Here is a 24,469-nt window from a genome sequence, read left to right as displayed (position 1 = left end):
CCATGTACAGGAAGTCTGAAACATACGTCCATGTACAGGAAGTCTGAAACATACGTCCATGTACAGGAAGTCTGAAACATACGTCCATGTACAGGAAGTCTGAAACATACGTCCATGTACAGGAAGTCTGAAACATACGTCCATGTACAGGATGTCTGAAACATACGTCCATGTACAGGATGTCTGAAACATACGTCCATGTACAGGATGTCTGAAACATACGTCCATGTACAGGATGTCTGAAACATACGTCCATGTACAGGATGTCTGAAACATACGTCCATGTACAGGATGTCTGAAACATACGTCCATGTACAGGATGTCTGAAACATACGTCCATGTACAGGATGTCTGAAACATACGTCCATGTACAGGATGTCTGAAACATACGTCCATGTACAGGATGTCTGAAACATACGTCCATGTACAGGATGTCTGAAACATACGTCCATGTACAGGATGTCTGAAACATACGTCCATGTACAGGATGTCTGAAACATACGTCCATGTACAGGATGTCTGAAACATACGTCCATGTACAGGATGTCTGAAACATACGTCCATGTACAGGATGTCTGAAACATACGTCCATGTACAGGATGTCTGAAACATACGTCCATGTACAGGATGTCTGAAACATACGTCCATGTACAGGATGTCTGAAACATACGTCCATGTACAGGATGTCTGAAACATACGTCCATGTACAGGATGTCTGAAACATACGTCCATGTACAGGATGTCTGAAACATACGTCCATGTACAGGATGTCTGAAACATACGTCCATGTACAGGATGTCTGAAACATACGTCCATGTACAGGATGTCTGAAACATACGTCCATGTACAGGATGTCTGAAACATACGTCCATGTACAGGATGTCTGAAACATACGTCCATGTACAGGATGTCTGAAACATACGTCCATGTACAGGATGTCTGAAACATACGTCCATGTACAGGATGTCTGAAACATACGTCCATGTACAGGATGTCTGAAACATACGTCCATGTACAGGATGTCTGAAACATACGTCCATGTACAGGATGTCTGAAACATACGTCCATGTACAGGATGTCTGAAACATACGTCCATGTACAGGATGTCTGAAACATACGTCCATGTACAGGATGTCTGAAACATACGTCCATGTACAGGATGTCTGAAACATACGTCCATGTACAGGATGTCTGAAACATACGTCCATGTACAGGATGTCTGAAACATACGTCCATGTACAGGATGTCTGAAACATACGTCCATGTACAGGATGTCTGAAACATACGTCCATGTACAGGATGTCTGAAACATACGTCCATGTACAGGATGTCTGAAACATACGTCCATGTACAGGATGTCTGAAACATACGTCCATGTACAGGATGTCTGAAACATACGTCCATGTACAGGATGTCTGAAACATACGTCCATGTACAGGATGTCTGAAACATACGTCCATGTACAGGATGTCTGAAACATACGTCCATGTACAGGATGTCTGAAACATACGTCCATGTACAGGATGTCTGAAACATACGTCCATGTACAGGATGTCTGAAACATACGTCCATGTACAGGATGTCTGAAACATACGTCCATGTACAGGATGTCTGAAACATACGTCCATGTACAGGATGTCTGAAACATACGTCCATGTACAGGATGTCTGAAACATACGTCCATGTACAGGATGTCTGAAACATACATGTACAGTCCATGTACAATGTCTGAAACATACGTCCATGTACAGGATGTCTGAAACATACGTCCATGTACAGGATGTCTGAAACATACGTCCATGTACAGGATGTCTGAAACATACGTCCATGTACAGGATGTCTGAAACATACGTCCATGTACAGGATGTCTGAAACATACTTCGAAGCACTGGAAATGTTAAAAATTTTACCAAGTGCAATAACTTTGGAATATGTTTCCTAATATATTCCAGTAATGAATTCTCGTACACTTGAGTGTAAGAGAATTTATTACCGGATAAAGGTCTAAAATAAATTATATATAAACAGTACAAACGTTAGAGGGAACTTGAAAAGCGATGTTAGTGAGCGTGTTTGGCTGAGCGAAAATAGTAAGATGCCTTTTCTCTTGTTAATAAACATATTTCTAACAAGAGTAATTGTTAATGAACATACATTTAACAAGAGCCCTTGTTAATGAACATACATCTAAAACTAGCTCTTATTAATTAGCATTTATCTCAAAATATCCCTAGATAATGGCCATATGTCTATCAACAGACCTCGCTAATGATATACTGTATATCTAGCAATAATCCGTTCTAATGGGTATACATTCAACAACAGTCTTTGGTAATGTACATTATCTAAAAACAGCCCCTGCTTTTGGACGGCATAATGATCATTAGGTCTTGCTTGTGATGCACTATTTAATAATCCTTGTGATTAAAGAGCACCTAACAAAACGATATCCCAATCAAACTGACGAGAAACAAGAGCTCTAGTTAAAGTACGAGTATCAGACAGGGATCTAACAACAATTCTTGCTAATGGACTCGAGCAACTAGATGCCTTAATGCTGTAACTACCCCACCATATCTTGCATCGGAACTGTTAACTCCCCTTTCCCTGACATTGTATAACTAATACAGGTTAAGAACATACCGAACGAACCTAAGAATGCTGGAACACTGTACCAGATCTAATGGCCCATAATTAACTCTTTTTAATGTAGGTTAGAAATGAGTCATATCACTAGAGATGTTTTGCGTAACTGATCGAGGAAATGGATGCGAATTTTTAATTATTTCCGTAAATCTTAAATATATGAAAATATATTTTACAGCTAAAATCATTCTTATTTAAAATCTGCAAGATAATAAATATCAATAAAAAAGTCTATATGTACAGGGAGAAACGCAAGCCTTGAGGGACGCCACTTCGCAACCAAAAAGTAACAATATTAGTGTCACAACATTGCTCAATTTTGGGACAACATTCAAAATTGGACACAGTCTTGTGTAACGACGGAGACACCAAGTGAATGAATAATTTACTGTAAGTGTCTTGGACACGATAACTGTAATTTAGTTCATATGAAGTCAGTCCGCTAATGGGAGTAACGATACCAGTCATCGGGTGCACGCAGAGCGTTTCTACATTTACTACAATCTATGGGAAGTACCCCCTAATAACCTTGTTATTCAGTTTAAGATCAGGTTTACAGAACACTCTATGGTGATTTACTAGGCATACCCAAAGGGGTGCCTTAAGAGGTTGCTCGATTTTTTCCTCCTAATTTTCGATTGTATTTTCCTAATAACTTGGGAGTGCCTCATCTAATCGTTTTCAGATTTTCAACAACTATGTATGGTAACGACGACTACATTCTTGGGACAACTGGCATATTCATATGCCCTATGATCAAAGCTGTTGAACCCAATTCCAGCATCCTGGAATGGTTCCGGTAACTTCCAAAACTCCCAGTGGCGTAGCTTCGAAAGTTAAAAAAAAAAAAGTGTAAAATCCTTCGACGATGCTGGAGAGTGAAATTAAGATTAGTAAGTGCAGATTTGACGATATTATGTGCATAATAGAATTGAATTTTTATTCCTGCTGAACCACGCTAAATAAATGTCAGTTTACCCCTCCTGAATGGCTTCAGTATTTAATGGCTGATGCAGCTTAAGACCAGTAGAGTTTCTGTTAAGTTTTGTTTGCCTGTGGGCAAATTTATTGATGTAGTAAAACAGTAAAATCTTTGAATCGTTTGAGAAAATCTCATTTGATCGTCTTGACATTTGTACCACTGGTGTGGTTTGTTGAACACTTGGCTCACGCTGCCATAGAGTGGCGAAACTCTCAGTTTGACAGTTTTACTGAATAAATAGGTTTATTCATGTTCATTAAACAGTTAACGAATACTTCTGATTAGCTTCAACCTGCAAGTTTAGTCCAAATAGAAATTGAAAGCTTGGAATCATTGGCATCAGATCAATTACCGAATAAAGCCTTTTCTGATCGGTTTCAAAACCAATGTTGGCATTTGTTAAAACATTCACTTTGAACTGTGTAAACTTCAATTTGCCAATTAAATTATTTCCCATGTAGCAACTAGTGAATACATCTGATCAGCTATGGGCTGCTATTTTGCAAGTTTTTTTGCCAAGTTTAACAAATTATGTTTTCAAGAAATCTAAATATATATTTTCACAGAATTGTTGAGAATTTTAAAACTAATGAAGCTGCAAGTTTTCTAAGCTGAGTGAACCCTTAAATACTGCACGGCTTGGTGCCAGAGCCGTTCATCAGCTTCAACTTGCTCATACTATGTGTGGAAAATAATGTATTTTCCGAAAAAATCCAGCGTATTTTTTATGAAAATTAGTGCAATACATTGTATTTGATAAAAATTTATTTGTAAATGAAAAATGGAACCAGCGACGGGGAGAAGCGTTGTTGGAACCAGAGTCGTCATTGTTTTTTGAATGTGGTACAGGCACGCTAATGTAATGTGCACAATTTTTGTCGCTCTAGGGGCTATATTGGGCTTAAAACCTCTCAGATAGGAGCCGAAATTGTTGGACGTGCAATCCTGCATAACTTGAGCATTAAGCAGATGACCAGGACAGCTCCAGGAACCTCAGATAAGATGTCTATGTTTATATTTCTGGCCAGTAATTTTTTCATAAATGTAGACAGGGGGGATTTTTGAGTATGATACACAGTTATCTCCAGACAAATTGGTGAGAGTTATGATTATAAATTCTCCTTCTGTTATATAAATGTGTATATGTAATCATTTATTAACTTTAATATACAGTCCACATGTATATATTAAATTTTACCAGAATTCCTGGTGATGTATATTTCATTTGCAATTAATATAGGTCTAGAGCAACTTGTGGATATGACAGTTGTAGGTATCGAAGGGGGACATTTTTTGAGACCTAGGTGTCCCAAAATTCCTACTTGTCTATGTAACTTTGATAAATAATAATTATCTTTGTTACCATTTGCTGGTGTGTACCTTATGAGTTACATCCAGGTAAATTTAATTTTCCACACTATGGAAGGTTTTTGTCTCTAACTTCAGAAGGTTTATGTAATCTGCTTCACATTTTAAACACTGGTTATCTATTACTAGGCGAAGATTCGCAGAGCAGTTAACATATGCAGATGCTCTCTGCTCACTTTTATATATCCTATTCCAGAAATTTATTTTTGCAAGATGGCTGTACAGAGTTTCGACTTCACAACACATTACCTAATGTTGCTGTAGGCTATATATTCTCATATATACACATGCACATGATAGTGGTGATAGCGGAGATAGTGATGTGGGAGTGGAGGTGATAGTGTTGGTGGTGGTAGTAATGGAGATGGTGGTGGTTGTAATGGAGGTGGTTATGGTGGTACTAATGGAGGTGGTGGTAACCTATGTGGGAAATCAGGGAAGTTAACTGATTTCAAAACTGTTAGGACTAAGTCTTGGGAGGAAAAACGGTGGGGGTTTGACGTAGAATAAAAATCGTGAGTAGGCAGAACCTGGCTCATGAGCCTAGACTTAATGTTGCCATGTTTCCTTATCCACTCTTCAATTATGAGACTATTTTAGTAATGAAGCCTTTAAAGGCTAATTTACCACCTCTTATAAGTATTTAAGTATTTAAGCTGAGTAATTTAGCTTAGTTCATGTGATTACTTTATCCAGCCTACACAGATTGACAACAGATGGCGCTTGACGAGCCACCCACGAGTGCTGACTGGCTACCCGCGAGTGCTGACTGGCTACCCGCGAGTGCTGACTGGCTACCCGCGAGTGCTCACTGGCTACCCGCGAGTGCTCACTGGCTACCCGCGAGTGCTCACTGGCTACCCGCGAGTGCTCACTGGCTACCCGCGAGTGCTCACTGGCTACCCGCGAGTGCTCACTGGCTACCCGCGAGTGCTCACTGGCTACCCACGAGTGCTGACTGGCTACCCACGAGTGCTCACTGGCTACCCACGAGTGCTCACTGGCTACCCACGAGTGCTCACTGGCTACCCATGAGTGCTCACCGGCTACCTACGTTTGTCACAAAAAAGCTGCTTGTTAGTGAAGAGGCAGGCGACTAGACTCAGCCTAATTATGCTACTCTGTTAACAATCTAGTTAAATCGGACTACTTACCCTTCACTAGGCTAGTACAGTGAAGTACTCTTTAACATGAATGATGAATGACCCTGGTAGGTTTAGCTCTTCCTTTTAATAATAATAATGCAATGTGAATTAGATGATGCTTCACGATCACCTTACGTACCGATACGGCATCTTGTCTCCAGCTTCAAGGTCGGGGTAGAACCACTGACTCATATCTTATTGTCTTCATAACTGGGATTATACACAGACTTCACCTTTAACGATGGTAAACACCTATTAAGAGTACTCTTGAATACGCATATGTATGTTAGCAGTACTACTCACTGCCTAAGAGTGAAGGGTCTTCCATAACCGCCCATCAGTATACCAGAGATAATTGATCCAAATATCTAGAAAAGGGAAGGCAGGTTTCTTGGACCGGATTCCATTAATGACTTGATTGGATAACACTAATTAGTCACACACCCCCTATTCTACATAATGGAGGCGGTGATGGTAATGGAGATGGTGGTGGTGGTTGTAATGGCGGTGCTGGTGATGGTAATGATCCTGGTGCTGGATGTGTAAATGGAACTGGTGGTGGTGGTAATGGAGACGGTGGTGGTAATGGAAGTGCTGGTGGTGGTGGTAATGGTCGTCGTGCTGGTGGTATAAATGAAATTGGTGGTGGTGGTGACAATTTAGGTGCTAGTGACAATGGAGGTGCTGGTGGTAATGGACGTGGTGGTGATAACGGTGGTGGTGGTAATGGAGGTGGTGGTGATAATGGAGGTGCTATTGGTAATGGAGGTGGTGGTGATAATGGAGGTGATGGTGGTAATGGAGGTGGTGGTGATAATGGAGGTGGTGGTGGTGAGGGTGGCAATGGAGGTGGTCGTGGTGAGGGTGGTAATGGAGGTGGTGGTGGTAATGGAGATGCTGGTGGCGAGGGTGGTAGTGGAGGTGATGGTTGTGGTAATGGTTGTGGTGCTGATGTTGATAATGGAGGTGGTAATGAAGATGCTGATTGTTGTGGTAATGGAGGTGCTGGGGGTGGTGGTAATAAAGGTGGGGTGGTAATGGTGGTGGTAATGTAGTTGCTGGTGGTGATAGTGGTGGTGGTGGTGGTGGTAATGGATGTGCTGATGGTGGTGGTGGTGGAAATAGTGACGGTGGTGGTGGTGGTAATAAAGATAAAGGTCTATTTCTCTGTAAAGGTTACAACGTGTAATTACAATTTTGTTTTGCTAAATACAAAGAAAGCCACTATCATGGCGGGGCATTTCCGGAGGTGGTGGTAATGGTGGTGGTGGTGATTGACACACATACACATGCATGCATGAACATGTATATATACATAAAATTTAAGTACATTCAAAGATACAGTAGTGTTGTACATATTAATTGGGACAGTTATGAAATAAGATTATTATTTGGAAAATTAATGTTTACTTGCAAATACACGGCAATGATATGACAGATAATTGATTTATTAATAAGATATATGACTACCCTTTCCTTTTATAAGCATTGCTATACGCTTTGGTCTAGAAACGATCAGTGTTGATCACAGCTGGCAAGTTTTTCATAGTGGTATCTGGTCCTAATAACAGCAACAATTAGCTTCACCACAGTTGAACAGTCCTGTTACGCGATTCTACGTTTGGTTATTGCTCATAGATTCTCAACTGGGTTGAGGACTGGAGAGTTTCCACGCCAATTTGCAACACTTATCCCACTCTCTTCGAGGAATATCAACATTTTTCTGGAAGTGTGGCGTGGATCATGATCCTACTGGATAATTCTTTCTCCATCAGGAAAGTCTCTACCCACAATGTGAAGCAAATAAGTTGCCAGGATTACTTTCTATTTGTCATTGTTCATCGTTCTGTCAGCAATAACCAGCCGTCCAGGGCATTTAGCAGTAAACCTAACCCCAAAACATCATCATAGGTGGGTGTTTTGGCGCTTATTCAATGTGTTCGTTCCGAAGAGATTCGCCTTTGCTCCGCCTCTCTACCATTGATCTGTACCCTTGTACTTCAAAATGTACCTCATCTGAAAACATGACTTTTCTTCATTCATCTGTCTTCCATCCCTTATGATCGAGTGCCCTCCTCAACCGTTTCCTGTTTACAACAGCAGCCAATAATTGTTTCTGTACCGGCTTTCTCTAAGTTCTCTCAACTTCAAGGAGCCTTTGTCGAACAGTTGAAGTGAAGAATCGGCATTTATGCCAGATGAGGCCAAATCTCTCTGTAGATCTTTGCTGGTTGTCTTGGGATCCTTCACACTATTTCTTATGATAACCTTTGTCATCGTGAGGTGTCTTGCGTTTTCTTCTCGACGCAGCACTTCACAATCACCAGTGTCATCAGCTCTCTTCAGAATCTGACGAACAGTTGACTTTGATAGGCTCAAATTTTCGGCAATTTGTCTGGTACTCAAAATACCATGTTGTCTAAGATTTACAATATTTACACGCTTCCTAGGAGTAACATCCATCATGAATTTCAGCAGTAATTATGAACTGAAGAGAGAATTTGCAACATCATTATTCACTCAGGTAGAACGCTTGCAGGAATAGCCTTACAGAACAACAGCTGTTGTGGCACTGGCAAGAGTCGCAGAGTAACACCACAGCTGGATGGTTGCCAGAAGTCGATAGCAAACTCTACTGAAAAGAAAAGACCCCATACTACATTAATTAAGCCGGAGACTAAGACATGTTATGAGATACTCAAAAAATTTTCTTCAGTCCCAATTAATTTACACACCACTGTACATACATATATGTTTACATACGTACATACATAAAGCAATACATATGCACACACATACATACATACAGTACATACACATACACCTAGATATGCAAAAGTGCATATCAGTGTAAATATACGTAAGAATGAATTTCACCCATGAATGCATATACACATGAATATATACACATGCATACATTCTCAAACACATACATATTCACACACGATTGAACATGCAATAAAAACACGAGAAATCACGAAAGTGCTTGGAATTTCACTACTTTTTTTATATTGGTTGTTTTGCATGAATAAATATGTACAAGCATGTTAGGTAAAAAGGACACACATGCGCGCGCGCGCGCTCACATACACACACACACACACACACACACACACACACAAACACACACTATTACAACCCAGGAGACCAAATGGCCTGTTATCCTGGGTATAAAGGGAGCAAAATAAACACAGCAGAAAACTTTTGACTTATATTATCCTTTACCAATTTAGAACAGAAGTATGTACACTATATACACTATGTACAGCGATAGGTATTAGTGCACTCCACGGTAAGCAAGGCAGAATAGAAGCCACTAGAGAGCAGACCGTGCTTCAACCAGCTCTAGAATGGGAATGACAAGGGCAGACAGGAGAGTGGTACCCACATAACCTTTTTGATTGCCAAAACCATCTTCTCATTGTCTGGAACCTGGGTACTGGATGAACGACGGGGCCCCATCGTCAACCCTCAGCCCCTTGGTTCGCTGGTTGGGGGAGATAGCCTGTAAATGAGGGTGTGTACATACGCCGAATAAAGGTTACGTACTCTTTGCATGCCACACCCCCACCCCGAGAAGGCTCAGGATTAGGCTCCCACCTCCCAGTAGTAACCGTGCCGCCATGGCACAAAATAATGGGACCGACTTTCCTCTCAACCATCCAACTCTTAGAGCTCAGCTTTTCTCGTGACAAAAAGCCAAACCCTAAACTCAGAGTGAGACAGCAGACAGTCGGGCTAGCTTATGTCCAAGACACGGGCGGACGGTAGCCCGCATCCTCTCACGAAAAAAAAAAAAACACACCAGGGGAAAAAAAAAGAGCTTGGAAGGGGTTACCACAAGTAACCTAACACATCCTAACCTAACATATAATTATTATAAATAATAATGTAAAATTCTGAGAGAATAGGGTTGCAGTCGTAGACTCCATCTCAGGAGACTCCTATTATGGTTCTTCATGGCTTGGAGATATACTAGAGGATTGTGGTCACTATAGACAGTGACCACCTGCGAAATCTGTCCCACGTATACATCAAAGTGCTCCAAAGCCAGTACCAGCGTGAGGGCTTCTTTTTCAATGGTAGAGTAAGCCCTCTGATGGTGCTGGAATTTGGCAGAGAAGGCGGCTACAGGCTGCAACTCCTTGGCCCCGTTTTGCAACAGTACTGCCCCAACCCCAGACTCTCAAGCATCAACCTGTAATGAGAAAGGTTTGGAGAAGTCTGGAGACAAAAGAATGGGTGTAGTACAAAATCTTTTTGCTTTGTCAAAAGCATCCTGAGCAACTGAAGTCCAAATAAAGGGAACTTTGTGACTGATAAGAGAGGTAAGAGAGGATGCAATATCTGAAAAAATTTTACAGAATCTTCTGTAAAATCCTATCATGCCTAGGAGACGTTGAAGAGATTTCCTATCATGTGGAACTGTATAATCTTTATTGGCAAGAACTTTAGCAAATTTAGGAACAACTTTACCACTACCTACACAGTCTATAATTAAATCTGCAAAAGGTTCTCCATCAGCAGGTATAGGTTGGAGAGGTGCAGGTTTAATAAAATGTCCAGGTTTCCCTACTTGCTGACATTCTCGGCAACACCGGATATGATTCTTCACATCCTGCTTTAATTTTGGCCAATAAAATTCTTTTGTGATCCTATATAATGTTTTAGTAATTCCTAAGTGACCTCCAAATGACGTATTATGAGCGATATTCAATATTTGAGCTCTAAACTTTATTGGAACTACTAACCTGTCAGACAATTGCTGGCCCTCTATCTCCTTACCAGTCTCAGTGCAGATCAAATAGTCTTTTTTAAGTTTATACTTGACCGGATGATCCAAAGAGGGTTTACCCATGGCTGCCTGGAAAGCAAAATTTAAAGAAGGGTCCTTTCGTTGTTCCTCCCGGAAGGACAGTCCCTCGGGCATGGAAACAGATTTCTGGCAATCCTGCAACCTTGGAATAGGAAGGCTTGATCTGGGTCTGTTCACTTGATCTACGAGGCCCCAGCCGGTTTTCCTTGTAAAACAATGTGGCTATTCCGAGATCAGAGTCGTCCAAGGATAGGTCAACATTCTCGCCAGACAACCCTTGGGATGTTGCCCGAGTTATGGCCAACACCAGAAAAGAATTAATCATTATGGGCTCAGGACATACACTAGCAGTGGTAATATTATTACCCAGTAATAACATGGCATCTTTCATGGGGAATCCTTCGGATACACCCACAGTAAAGTACTCAGTGTAATATTTACACTGTACATAAATTTTATGCAAAGGGACAGAATATATAGCTCCTCCAAATGTTTCCAACAAAACAGAGGAATTTAAGGAGGTATTCTTTGAAAGGGTTAATATTCCTTCTCTTTTAAGTGAGCCATATGCTCCAGTATCTCTAAAGGTTTTGACTTCAGTTGTTTCAGAGTTTTCCTGAAGGGAAATAAGACTCTTACAGTAATAAGGGACCATCCCTTTTTCTACTTCTTTCAGGGACATGTTACTAGGGATATTAGAGATTTTCCCAATGGGTTGGGGTTTATAGGGGGCAGTTGGACGGATGCGACCTACTTTATTGCACAGGTAGCAGACGACAGGTTTGCCTTTAACTCCCTGCTGATGTTGCAACTGGTGTCGCTCTGGCTGGTGTCTTTATGAATACTGTTGTCGAGATACACCATGTTGAGTAGTTTGTCTCTCACCAGATGGACCATAAGTGGAGAAGTGTGGCTCACCAGGTGACTTAGTTGGCTGACTTAGACGTTCTCCCTCCGGCTGGCACTTCATCCTCCAAGGTACTTCATCCTCTGCTCATGCCAGGCTGTTGAAGAGAGAGATGGGGCTGCTCCGACAAGGAGCGGTTAGTTTCAAAGGTATCAGCCAACCTGGCTGCCTCCAATGCAGTGGTTAAGTCACGATCCTGCAGAAAGACTCGAAAATCTGGTCTTACAGACTCCAGCAGGTTTTCAATCAGAATAAGCTGCACAAGATCATCGAAGGTAGCAACACCACTTGCTTTATACCAGCTGGTAAAAGCTTTGGTCTGCTGTCGCACAAAATCAACCAGGGATTGACCAAGCTGTCGTCTGCCTAACTTTAAATTTTTCCAATACTTAGCTGGAATACAAGTATGCTCTCAAAACTGTGGTCTTCACCACGCTATAATGAGAAAATTAAATGTCATTTAACACTGACGTAAATTCCTGTGCCTTACCAAACAATGCTGTGTGAACCAACGATGCCCAGTGCTGTTCCGGCCACCTCAAGGCTCGAGCCTGCTTTTGAAAGCTTCGAAAAATTGTTCTGGTTCGGCCTCATTGAAGCGGGGAACAAGTTGTACTGCTTTCTGTAAACTAAAATCATTTACAAGATGCGAAAACTGCCTCCTTTCTTTTTCCCTATCAAACTCTTCTTTTGCAAATGCTCTCTGTTCCATAGTCTGCTCAAGATTGATTTCTGCCAGCTCAAGTACCAACGCCGCTGATTTACCTTGAGACAATCCTGCTGCACTAGACTGACATTGATGTATCATCTTCCTCCTGCGAGAACATAGGAGTTTTATTCCTGGCTCCCACAGAGGGAGGAGTCTGTTGTGCCACCTCTTCTTCCCGAAGTTTGTAAGTGATCAGTGAACACAGTTGCGCAGCTGTGAGAGTGCGTTCGTAATCAATGCCAATGGAACAAGCAATTTGCCAACAACGCTGTAGGGACAATTTAGGTAGGTTAAACAAAGTATATGCCGACACCAGACGTCTGACTTGTCTAGGTGGCATACCCCAATGTATAAGTTATTTGCTATGCACAGTATGATTGCAGAATACCCCAACGTAACACGTTTTTGCAGAACACGCTTAGCTATGCACAGTAAGATTGTCGAAGACGCATACGCTTACAAGGGGGATACGCAATAGCAAAGCTGACTGCAAAATCTTCACACCGAACAAGCTAGTAGCGAGCTGTTGAACGATCATACAATAGCAAGGCTGACCATAGCAAAGCAACTGATACGCAAAGTTTGTAAAGCGTTGGCAAAGCTAAATGCAATGCCAGACAGCAAGCTACACACTGTTCCACAAGATTGACCATAGCGAAGCGAGCACACCTGAACAAGCTAGTAGCAAGCTGTTCAACGAACATACAATATCAAGGCTGACCATAGCAAAGCAACTGACACGCAAAGTTTGTAAAGCATTGGCAAAGCTAATGCAATGCCAGACAGCAAGCTACACAATGCTCCTGCTTCCAGCATCACTCTAGGCTCAACCCTTTCTCTAAGTCCAGCTCCAGATCCCAGACAAGCCCCCATATTACAACCCAGGAGTCCAAATGGCCTGTTATACTAGGTGTAAAGGGAGCAAAAGGGAGCAAGCAGAACGGTAGCCACTAGAGAGCAGACCGTGCTTCAACCACCTCTAGAATGGGAATGACAAAGGCAGACAGGAGAGTGGTACCCATATAACCTCTGCGATTGCCAAAACCATATTCTCATTGGCTGGAACTTGGGTACTGGTTGAACGATCGGGCCCCCTTATTCAACCCTCAGTCTCCTGGTTCGCTGGTTGGGGGAGATAGCCTGTAAATAAGGGTGTGTACATGTGCCAAATAAAGGTTATGTACTCTTTGCATCCCACACACACACACACACACACACACACACACACACACACACACACACACACACACACACACACACACATATATGCACACACACACATGCACACACATATATGCACACACACACATGCACACACATACACACACAGGATGCAAAGGGAGAAAGAGTGGGAGGACGAAAGGGAGAGGTCAGTTTTTGTCTATGGATTCCAGGAAGTCGAACGGAAACCTACCATGAAAGAAAGCAGGAGGAGAAAAAAACAATTAGAAGTACCCTGAAAGCAATAGGTGAGAACGATGTGACCTAGTGGAAAATTCTCGGAAACTGGGTGGTTTGCAAGAGGAAGAAAACGGCCTGTCAAAGTAATTTTCAAGGCAGAATCAGCTCGGACCAGGATCCAGCAGGAGAAAGTACTGCTAAAGTACCTCGATCGAGACAGAGCACAAGAAGAAAGGATACTGAAAAAGAGGGTACAAAAACGAAGTGAGGAACGAGAGGCAATGATGGAGATGAGCAGGAGAACCCAGACTCAGGTGAAAGAGCAAACATACCCTCCTCCAGAAACAGCCACAGAAGGAATCCAACCACAACAACCCCAATGCAACTGAACAGTGCAAACCAAAATCCACATGCTGTTCCCTCTGTCCCCACCCCCACAGCACAAACGCCATCCCAGAGTGCCCTATGGGCACTCTGCCCCCACCCCCTCATCACAAACCCCACCACAACCACCCATAGTCCCCTGCCAGGTCTCCCACACCCCTAACCCCAATATTCTCCCAGGACCTCAGTTTTAGAAAAAAAGTTGAAGGTTTAGTACATGAACACGGAGGAATAATGAATAAATGTGAGGAGTGGCATGAAAGAATCAATGAGATGTCCCCAGACATCATAGTAGTCACTGAAAGAAAACTCACTGAGACAATACAAGTTGCAATCTTCCCACCGGGATATCAGATCCTTAAAAAAGATAGGAGCAGAGGGGGAGGAGGGGTTGCACTGCTCATTAAAAACCGATGGTTGATTTGAGGTAATGGAAGGAATGGACGAGAATGGAGAAAGGGATTACATAGTAGGTACAGTTCAGTCAGGGGACCATAAGGTAGTCATTGCAGTGAGGCCAAGAGAGGAATATGAAGAGAGCAACAGAGTGATGGTGGACACACCAGCTAAGGTGGCAAGAAGAGCTCACTCGAGCAGAGTAAAATGAATGGTTATGGGCGATTTCAACCATAGGGAGATCGATTGGGAAAACCTGGAGCCGCATAGGAGTCCCAAAACATGGAGAGCCAAGTTGATGGATGTGGTACTGGGAAACTTCATGCACCAACATGTTATTGACACTATCAGAGAGAGAGGAGGATGAACCAGAAAGACTGGGCCTCATTTTCACCCTGAGCAGCTCGGACATTGAGGACATAACATATGAGAGGCACTTGGGAGCTAGTGATCACGTGGTTCTGAGCTTGGAAAACAGAGAGTTACAAGTGGAGAGGGTAGCAGGAGTTGATTGGAAAAGGCCAAACTGTAAAAGGGGGGACTACACAAACATGAACTTCATGCAGGAAGTTCAGTGGGACTGAGAGTTGGTAGGAAAGTCAGTAAACAAAATGATGGAATATGTAACAACAAAATGCAAGGAGGCAGAGGGAAGGTTTGTTCCCAAAGGCAACAGCAATAATAGGAAGACCAGAACGAGCCCTTGGTTACCCAAAGGTGTAGGGAGGCAAAAACTAAGTACACTAGAGAATGGAAAAAGTACAGAACGCAAAGGACCAAGGAAAGTAAGGAGGTTAGTCGAAGAGCCAGAAACGAGTAAGCACAGATAAGAAGAGAGGCCCAGAGACAGAACGAAAACAACAGCATCAAAAGTCAAGTCTGACCTGAAACTGCTGCATAACCACATTAGGAGGAAGACAACAGTCAAAGACCAGGTAATCAGGCTGAGGAAAGGAGGTGGGGAGCTCACAAGAAACAATCAAGAGGTGTGTGAGGAGCTCAACATGAGATTTAAGGATGTATTTACAGTGGAGACAGGAAGGATTCTGGGAAGACAGAACAGAGGGGGACGCCAACAAGGAATATACCAACAAATGGTGGATGAAATACACACAACTTAGGAGGAGGTGAAGAATCTACTAAGTGACATTGATACCTCAAAGGCGGTAGGACCGGACATCTCTCCGTGGGTCCTTAGAGAGGGAACAGATATACTGTGTGTGCTAATAACCACAATTTTCAACACATCCCTTGAAACTGGGCAACTACCCGAGGTATGGAAGACGGCAAATGTAATCCCCATTTTAAGAAAGGAGACAGAAATGAGGCGCTACACTATAGACCAGTGTCATTGACGTGTATAGTATGCAAAGCCATGGAGAAGATTATCAGGAGGAGAGTGGTAGAGCACCTAGAATGGAACAAGGTTATCAACGACAACCAGCACGGATTCATGGAAAGCAAATCCTGTGTCACAAACCTTCTGGAGTTTTATGACTAGGTAACAGAAGTAAGACATGAGAGAGTGGGGTGGGTTGATTGCATTTTCTTGGATTGCAAGAAGGCCTTCGACACATTTCCTCACAAGAGATTAGCACAGAAAATAGAGGATCAGGCACGTATAACAGGAAGGGCACTGCAATGGATCAGAGAATACCTGACAGGGAGGCAACAACGAGTCATGGTACGTGATGAGGTATCACACTGGGCATCTGTGACGTGTGGGGTCCCACAGGTGTTAGCCCAAGGAACAGTGCTTTTCCTGGTATATGAGAATGCCATGATGGAAGGGATAAACTCTGAAGTGTCCCTGTTTGCAGATGATGTGAAGTTAATGAGGAGGATTAAATCAGATGAGGATCAGGCAAGACTACAAAGAAACCTGGACAGGCTGGACACGTAGTTCACCAACTGACTACTCGAATTTAGCCCCGCCAAATGCAGTCATGAAGATTGGGGAAGGGCAAAGAAGACCGCAGACAGAGCATAGGCTAGGTGGTCAAAGACTGCAAACCTCACTCATGGGGAAAGATCTTGGGGTGACCATAGCACCGAGCACGTCACCGGAAGCACACATCAACCAGGTAATTGTTTGGGCGCCTGGCAAACCTGAGAATAGCGTTCAGATACCTCAGTAAGAAATTGTTAAAGACACTGTACACCATGCATGTCAAGCCCAGTTTGTAATGACAGTGTGCAGATTTCGGACAACACCAGTGAATACATATTTAAGACATCTGACATTATTATTTTCAGGTCTTTCACGTGTCCCTTGCATTCCATTTGACGATTCTCTTTAGTTTTGTATACAGTATTCCTTTTGAGTTCTGCATTTTTTCCATATTTAAGCAGCTGGAGCTTCTTACCACTGAACGCCGTTATTCATCACTGCCCACTAGAAAATCCTGCTTTATATCTTTCTGCAGGTTTATACGACATTGAACGTCGGTGCTAGAATTCGTGGTTTGAGAATCTCAGAAACTGCTGATCTCTTCTGATTTTCAGGCACGGATTTCTGTAGTTTACAGAGAATGGTGTGAAAAGCACAAAACGTTCAGTGACCAGCAGTTCTCTGAGTTAAAAGCTTTGTTATTGAGAGAGGTCAGAGGAGAATGGCCAGACTGGTTCATACTGACAGGGAAGCGACTGAAACCCAAATAGCCACACATTACAACAGTGGCATAGAGTAGAACAACTATGAACACACAATGCATTGAAGCTTGAAGAGGATGGGATACAGCTGCAGAAGACCGCAATGGGCTCCACTTCTGCTAAATAAAAAAAAAACAGGAAACTTAGGCTATAGAGGGCACAGGCTCGTCAAAACTGGGCAATTGAAGATTGGAAAAAAATATCACCTAGTTTGACAAATCGCAATTTCTGCTGGGACATTCAGCTGGTAGGGTCAGCATTTGATGTAAACTTTGGGCTTGTCGTGGTACAGGATATTCAAAGCATGAACGTGCATCAAAAGAATCTGCAGCAACTACGTGATGCTATGTCAACATGGATTTGAATCTCTAAGATAATTTCCACTACCTTGTTGAATACATGACACAAAGAATTCAGACTGTTCTGAGAGCAATGCAGGACTCTACCCAGTACTAGTATGGTGTACCTAATGAAGTGACCACTGAGCATATGTATGTTTTAATACAGTATTTCTAGCTTTTTCGGATATATAGTCCACTTCAGCCACGTCTCGTTATTTGCATCAGTGTGCAATAACTTGAAGTTCTGAATATGACACTCGAAATGCACATCCTGACTCTTCGGAGTTTCCTGCATGTGCATGCAATATCTTCTCATTTATTTTGTATGTATTGCTATGACTGTTTTTATAATATGTGATAAGAATTTTTTTTCTGAATCTTCTTCCTGTTCATTTTTACTTTCTTCACTATTTCCTTTATCATTATTATCATAATTGTACTTTACTCTTATTAACTTTATATACTAAATTCGAAGTGCAACAGTCCCTTCTTATTCCACATACAAACATGCTTGTCCAGTTTACTTAAACGTTTATTTCATTTAGAAGCACTCTTGATTGAAGCAGATACTGCTGCTATTCCTGCTCTAGATACATGCATCACATCTCTGGATTATTATCAGTTTTTGTGAATGAAGAGATCCATTTCATAGTATAGTGCCGCAATTTTTGAGAGCCACTCAGTGTCAGTTCTTCTGTAGAGTAGAGAGCTACGTAAAACAAGGATCCCTCTCTTTTTCCTAATAATGTCTATTGTTGTCCTATACCTGGCAAGAACGTTTTCACTCATCTGCTTCCTGATAACATTGCCTACAGCGCGAGTCGTGATATTTCCAAATCTAATAACTATATCCTTTATTCCTGCTCCAGGAAAACACACACTCTGCCTCCTCTTCCTATCTTTGTTCAGAAAGCACCATCCATGTATTTAATCTGGGAGTCGCCTACTACTATAACATTATTACTTTCAGTATTGGTTCTCTTTGTATCATTCATGCCTGAACTACAGTCTGGCAGAACAACAAGAGAATTGGTTGTCGCAACAGCTGTTTCTACGACATTCTCCTTTTTCAGCTTTAATCTCTTCTTAACCACCAGTTTCCATCTGTTCTGGCTCGTATCTTGCTTCCCCTTCCTTGTTTTGGGGATGATTCTTTTCCTTCTCTTCAAAATTTGCCTCCTTCCAAGCTTCTTGTAGCTGTGCCCTCACCTGTAGGTACAGGCGTTCTAAACTCTACACTTAAATAGGACTCTGAGAATGCACTAAAAACGTCTTCACTGGACATGGGGTTAACCACTATTGAGACTCGTATCAATTCACCATTTTAAACATGTCAACTCATCATCTATTTTGCAACACTTTTTGGTATATGACCAAATTTAGCACCTATCTTGTGAGGTGTGGTAGAAGAACCTTAGCACTTTGTGATTAGTCGTAGGTAAAGACCTTGGCTCTAGGTTAGAAAACACGTAGCCATTGACATCCACCATTTGAGGCGTCGTGGTAAATGATCTTGATATGTGCATCGTGAGGCTTCGTGTTAGACGCCTTTGACATCTACCTGTAACCTGTAGGATGTTACACGACTTTCACATCTATCTTGTGAGATGTTTTGGCAAATAAATTCGACACATACCTTGTAAGATGTGTGATATGACCTTGGTACGTACGTTGTGACATGTAGATAATCTTGATACCAACTTGGTAAAATTTCATAACAGATTACCTAATGACACGTCGTGATAAATGCCCCTGACACCTACCTTGTGAATGTATTGACAGATCATTTTAACAATTACCTAGAAAGCTTCATAGTAGATGACTTCAGCGCCTGTCTCATGAAAAGTTTTGGTAGATATCACCTACCTTGTGGCACGTCGTGGTAGATGAATTTGGAACTATTTAGTAAGATGTTGTGGAGTATGGCCTTGGTACCTACCACATGAGACGTCATCATAGACAAAATTAGTGCTACCTATTAAGACTTCGTGGAGGATGACCTCTGCACCTACCTTGAGAGACGTCGTCGTAGATGTTTTGGTTGACCATCCTCTCCACAACTTTGGCCGCCAGAACGAGCCCCGACGCCAAGGCACGCCACCCCTCTCCCGTCACTTTGCACGGCTCCGCCGCCACAATTAGTGGGTCCCAAGCAACTGCAGCCACCTGCAACATGTACCTGATTGTTTCTGAACTTAGAATCACTTGACATCTAGTTGGACTGACATTCACCTGACACTGCTTTGCACTGACATTCACTTGACACTCGTCTGGACTGACACTCGCTTGACACCAGTCTGGGCTGACACTCGCTTGACACCAGTCTGGGCTGACACTCGCTTGACACCAGTCTGGGCTGACACTCGCTTGAGACCAGTCTGAGCTGACACTCGCTTGACACCAGTCTGGGCTGACACTCACTTGACACCAGTCTGGACTGACACTCACTTGACACCAGTCTGGACTGACACTCACTTGACACCAGTCTGGACTGACACTTACTTGACACCAGTCTGGACTGACACATGACACCAGTTCTTTTTCTTAGTATTTGACCGACTTCCCTAATATCCTGCAAAATCCGCATCCGCACCTGCATTATACTGTAAGCAGATATCCGCATATGCATCAGCATCCGCAAAATAAGTAAGACATCCCCATACACATCCGCATCCGCGGATATCTAAATTTTCACATCCGATGCATCCCTAGTGTGTACTCATCCTGGTGGTGCGTACCCATCCTAGTGGTGTGTACCCATCCTGGTGGTGTGTACCCATCCTGGTGGTGTGTACCCATCCTGGTGGTGTGTACCCATCCTGATGGTGTATACCTATCCTGATGGTGTATACCTATCCTGATGGTGTGTACCCATCCTGGTATAGTGTGCCCATCGTGGTGGTGTATACCCATCGTGGTGGTGTATACCCATCGTGGTGGTGTATACCCATCGTGGTGGTGTATACCCATCCTGGTGGTAAGTACCCATCCTGGCGGTATGCACCCATCCCTGTGGTATGTACCTACCCCGGTGGTGTGTACCTATCCTGGTGCTATGTACCCATCCTTGTGCTGTGCACCCAACATGGTGGTGTGTACCCAACATGGTGGTGTGCACCCAACATGGTGGTGTGTACCCAACATGGTGGTGTGTACCCAACATGGTGGTGTGTACCCAACATGGTGGTGTGTACCCAACATGGTGGTGTGTACCCAACATGGTGGTGTGTACCCAACATGGTGGTGTGTACCCAACATGGTGGTGTGTACCCAACATGGTGGTGTGTATCCAACATGGTGGTGTGTACCCAACATGGTGGTGTGTACCCAACATGGTGGTGTGTATCCAACATGGTGGTGTGTACCCAACATGGTGGTGTGTACTCAACATGGTGGTGTGTACCCAACATGGTGGTGTGTACCCAACATGGCAGAGTACCCAACATGGCAGAGAGTACCTGACCTAGCAGAGCGGCTCTGACAAAGTGAAAACGACCAAAGAAACTGTTCCGAACCTGGCATACTGTACCCGACCTGACGGACCTGACAGTGTTACCTGATCTAGCAGAGTGTAACTGATAAGTCAGTGTGTATCAAAGTTTGTAGAGTTTACTCGATCTGGTGCAAATGAGGAAGATTCTCAACATTGCCCATGAAAACGGGATTAGAAGCAAACAAAAGAAGACTAGGCTGTCTAAAATCGTACTAAACTCGCTGCATTAATAATGAATACCGGTGACCGTATTCAGTGTCTTACAAGAAGTATATGAAGAACATGTTACGGAGCGTTTAAGTATTTACTGATGAATGGACAGGTGCAGCACGTGTAAGGAGACAAGCCCATACTTTCTGGCTCTCACTGGGATCGAGACCAGGTTCATTCGGCTGTGATCCGAACTCTCTGCCACTGAGTTGGTCTTGAATAAGCTGACGAACTGAAGAACTGAGAGAACCCATGGCATAATAATGAACTAGCAATTCAATGGAAAGAAAAACAGTGGAGAATTATAGAGCAGCCTGAGGAACGAGAATATAAGAAAGAGTTAAAAAAATGTTGTTGCATTATAGAGGCTGAGGATGTCAAAATAAATAATAACGGTGCTCTAAGTGACCTACTCAAGAGTAAGTTACTTATATTGAGAAGTCCCGCGAGATTGTGACCTTCATTGATCATATAACCTGCATTGGTATCTCATTCTTGAGTAAGCGACCCACACTGGTCATGTCTTTACCTGTATTGGTAGCTATCTTCACCTTTATTAATAACTCCCAAGAGAGTGAGAAACTCATGGTAACCATACCTTTACCTATATTAGTAACTCCTAGGAGAGTAAGTGACCCACAGCAGTCATATCTTTACCTGTAATGGTAACTCACTAGTGAGTATGTGACCCACACAGGTCATATTCTGACCAGAAAGTAATTGACCCACATTAATCATATCTTGACCTGTACTGATAACGCACTCGGGAGCAATTGACCCCCACTGGCCATATTCTTACCTGCACTGGTAACGTACCAGAGAGTAATTGACTCACACTGGTCATATGTAATGGTAACGTACCAGAGAGTAACTGACCCACACTGGTCATATGTAATGGTAACGTACCAGAGAGTAACTGACCCACACTGGTCATATGTAATGGTAACGTACCAGAGAGTAACTGACCCACTCTCGTTATTCCCTAGTTTCAGTTTTGTAAGTATTTTGGCACAAACAGAACATTCATTATCATAACAGTTCAACGCACCTTTTTTCCTTTGCCATTTGCTCTCTCTCTTTCTCTCTCCCTCTCCATTTCTCTCTCTCGTTCCTTCTCTCTTTCTCTTTCTCTTTCCCGCTCCAGGATCTTGAGGTAGTTCTTCTGGTAGGAGTCGTAAATGAGAGCAGGACCCACGTTCATTGTGAAGGCTGTGCTGGGCGGAGGCTCTGTCTGCATCTCCAGGTTCTGAGAGACAGATCATAGTATTATTACTGTCACTTAGAATTAATATAACCACAGAGTAACTATAGTGAAATATTATCACTGTGTTAACTAGAGTTACTGCTGTAGAGAATGTACGGTAATACAGAAAGTTACAACAGTGAAGAGTGTACTACGTCACTCATTTAATATTATGAAGACAATGTGCCATACAATAATGTGTATTGCTGTCATTCAGAGCTCGTGGGGAAAAAAAAGTGTAGTGTTACTCAGAGTAACTATAATAAATTGTATATTTTGTCACTAAAGTTATTATAGCAAATAGTGTATTGTTAGTGGCTATAGTGAAAGCGTATTGTGGTATAGTTACGAGTGTTATGAGTCTCAGAGTTACCATACTGACATGAATTATTGTGTTATTGCTATCAAGGTGAATAGTTTAACTGTCGCTCAGAGTTTCCTTAGGTAAGACTGTACTGCGTCACACACATTTTCCTTACTATTATTGTTACCCAGAATAACCATAGAGAGTAGTGAACTATGCCATTCAGAATTACTTTAAGAAAGAGTATTACTGTGCTACTCAGAATTACCACAGTGAAGAGTACTATTGTGTCACTAGGAAATGAAGTACATATATTGACTGATTATGTATTTTTGTGCTCCTCAGAATTACCACAGTGAAGACTATTATTGTGTGTTACGTAGTTGTACTTGTATTATTGTTGCTACTACTACCAGCACAAACGCTACTACTACCAGCACAAACGCTACTACTACCTGCACAAACACTACTACTATTACTCCCACCTCCCTTTGTACCACTCACTTTCCCCGTCCCTCTCATATATATTCTGGCATCGGTCCCTTCTAGCTTCAATGAGACTAATGGTCCACGCCAGAATGAAATGTCATTAGATTCAGTCTCCGAAATACGTGTTATTTCAGCCACGATACTGTGACTTTATATTTTACGGAGTCTGCAGGTAGGCATCTAATTCTTTCCAGCTTCTGTTGTTGTTCTTGCTTTTATAAATCCCTATTTCGTTGCTTTGAATCTGGTTGTTATTGCTCCAGGAATCATAACCAGCTTCACTTTCTTGGTGTCTGTCTTGCTGAAAATAGTTTGCCCCTTTCCTCCTTCCATTTCCTCAAATTCAGACTGAGGTTATACCATTCTACAACTCCCTTCCCCCGCCCACTCTCATGTACAGTCTGGTCTCCTTCAGTTAATGGTCCAAACTGTATTGAAACGTCGTAATAAATTTCAATCTCTTAAGTGTGGCATATTTGTGAATTATTCCAGGAACGATATTGTGATATTTTTTATTTAATTATAAAATAAACGAAGGGTAAACTGAGTACTTAATAAATACTAAAGGAAAGTGAAGCATCCTACATTAACACTACTTAAAAATGATTTATTACACTAGGGAATATATGCTTCCATATGCATTATTTATATTAAAAACTTGCTATGTCATGTTAATTAACAAAACCCAGAGTTCTCCCTCACATCTTAAATTCTTAGATAATGTGAATCTAAATAAACACGACACCCTAAATAGCCATTCCAAGATAGATACAAGTTGGTGAAATAGTAGTCATTACATTGAATAAAGAGTGCTATTGGAACAGCAATTGCACCCTATGGTGGATAAACAGAGGTCCTGCAACCAAGGAAAGGTCTCATGACAATGCTGAGTAGTGTAATTCCTACGTGCACCGGCAATGACAATGCACACCTAGCCAGCAGAAAAAAATTATTTTGAGTGAAGCTCTGGACAGAAAGGTAAC

The 24,469-nt window shown here is 42.3% G+C and overlaps 1 protein-coding gene across 1 annotated transcript in view; it reads right to left on the bottom strand.

The window, feature by feature from the left end:
- Positions 1-24,469, bottom strand: part of LOC128687135 (dynein intermediate chain 2, ciliary-like) — a 102,606-nt gene that overhangs the window by 53,163 nt on the left and 24,974 nt on the right. Inside the window, exons 4-5 of the mRNA XM_070092579.1 lie at positions 22,499-22,696; positions 19,760-19,913 (exon numbers count right to left, since the gene is read on the bottom strand). Coding sequence (XP_069948680.1) covers positions 19,760-19,913; positions 22,499-22,696 — 352 coding nt within the window. The remainder of the gene's footprint in view (positions 1-19,759; positions 19,914-22,498; positions 22,697-24,469) is intronic.

The sequence above is a fragment of the Cherax quadricarinatus genome, chromosome 40, assembly GCF_038502225.1.
Source record: "Cherax quadricarinatus isolate ZL_2023a chromosome 40, ASM3850222v1, whole genome shotgun sequence".
Lineage (NCBI taxonomy): Eukaryota > Metazoa > Arthropoda > Malacostraca > Decapoda > Parastacidae > Cherax > Cherax quadricarinatus.
Note: the sequence above shows the minus strand (reverse complement) of the source record. Positions and strands in the feature narration are given on the sequence as shown.